This window comes from Sphaeroforma arctica, assembly GCF_001186125.1.
Source record: "Sphaeroforma arctica JP610 unplaced genomic scaffold supercont1.5765, whole genome shotgun sequence".
NCBI classification, from domain to species: Eukaryota; class Ichthyosporea; order Ichthyophonida; genus Sphaeroforma; species Sphaeroforma arctica.
In genome coordinates, this window is record NW_014034793.1 from 1 (window position 1) to 1,855 (window position 1,855).

Sequence of the window (1,855 nt, forward strand, 5' to 3'; positions counted from 1 at the left end):
TATATTTATATAATATATACACACACGCACATATATATATAACATATATATATTATTATTATTATATATATATATATATATATATATATATCGTAGTTATCTGTTTCGTGTTTTCTTTCGACTCACCATGACGACGTTCGATATACTTTTTAATCGAAATGTGATATTCATATACAATCATATTCATATTTAAATACAATTATACTGAATTGAGTTATATGGATTCTTTTTTAAAAATCCTATCCGTGAAGTGATATCACCCCCAACGGAGGTGACAGCAATAACTTGGTTGAGTCTATCTCTCTTGCGTCGGGTATAGACGTGCCAAATATCGTTCTGCTGTTACCAAGCGGTCTGTCTGTCGAGAATTGGTGCCAACTAAGGCAGAAAAGTGAGTCTGAACGCTTGTTTTCTGAGATGTGATTGGTATTGTGAGGTGTTAGGCTATTTCTCAATGCGCTTTTGTATCGGACGAACAGTCATTGGCATCTTCAACAAATGATGGGGGTGTGTTAGAACCAATCTTCACGTATTTAAATCGTCGCTTTCGATGGCTGATCGTGTAAAGCTTTATTTGTGCTCTGCTCCTAGAGTTGTGGATACAAGTAGCCAGCGCTTTTTTTCTGTGCGCTTTTGTTCTGAAGTACTACAGTGTCAGAGACGGAGATAAGGTAGCGGCCGTCACCAAATAGTGTTTCTCGATACTATTGATACCTGTACGCGGATCGTGGCGTTTTCTTCCCTAATTTACGTTCTATGTGGTTTTAATCGGGTATGTGTATACCCTTCTTTTTTTTTCCTCACAAATTTGTAGCGCACATGGTCCATTCAGTAGTATTTGTGTTTTCAAGCACATTTGTGCTCGTTCCGTGATGACTGGCTCGGTGTGATGTCGCTTTGTTACATCAAATTCGCAGGCCAAATTTTATGCAATTGTTAAACAAATCAAAACCACCTTAATATATATTGATTCCACATGCGTGTATCACCTTAACTGATGTACTCAACACGGTACACCGATACATATTTTGTAGTCGACCGAAATGTAGGTTCGAACGCCGCCACGAGTGCTCAGACCACAATGACTCAATCTGGATGTGTTATCAATGTGGTGGACTTGTTTTTGTTTGACAAGTCGTGTGTGAAATCAAGCGGCCCACCTGATGTGGACTTTTCGTGCTTTAGAGGTGCGAGTGAGCCCACGCCTGTTGTTGAGGGCAAGGCCTGGTTAGGGGCAACGACGGCAGAGTGCAAGGACGAAGAAATTGAGCAGGTATGGGAGAAATGTCAATTTTAGGGTTGGGTTGTACTTGGGTTTGTGTGCTATATACTTCCATATTTACCGCATATTAGCACTTATGAATATGTGCATATACCCAATATTGCTAGTATGTTTACGTAAAGAATCGAAGTGTATTATACGTTGCATTCATTGGTTTTGACTTCCATTTATGTCTGTCTCAATTCTTGTTAGTGGAGATTCGAGCTTGTTGGGTTCATCGCTAGACTTGACCGGCTTCATGAAATCTTGCTTAAGTGTCGGTCCACGCCCGACGCAGTACTTATTTTGCACACTCGCCTTTCATTATGGTCACATTGTGATATCTTACAATGTTTCACTACTCATACGCTTCGACACGACACAAATGTATCGGATTTAATCTTCTACGAATGATTTCGTGCATATGTAATGTGTATGTGCGTTCTGTATGCGTGTGTGCATATCGTATATGTATGTGCACGTGTGTGTAAGGGTGTGCATCGAGACGTGTTTATCATCTGAATCATTACATATTTGAATGTGTGTGCGTATGTGTTGTATTTTTTATATTGTTACATTATTATTTCTTTATAA

General features: G+C 39.1%; 1 protein-coding gene across 1 annotated transcript; it reads left to right on the top strand.

The window, feature by feature from the left end:
- Window positions 1-225: 225 nt before the first annotated feature.
- Window positions 226-1,273, top strand: SARC_15203 (hypothetical protein; the record flags this gene model as incomplete). The annotated part of the gene is made up of 2 exons (XM_014290670.1): window positions 226-391; window positions 1,035-1,273. A coding segment is annotated over exon 2 (192 nt), but the record flags the coding sequence as incomplete, so codon positions are not given.
- Between the last annotated feature and the right edge of the window lie 582 nt (window positions 1,274-1,855).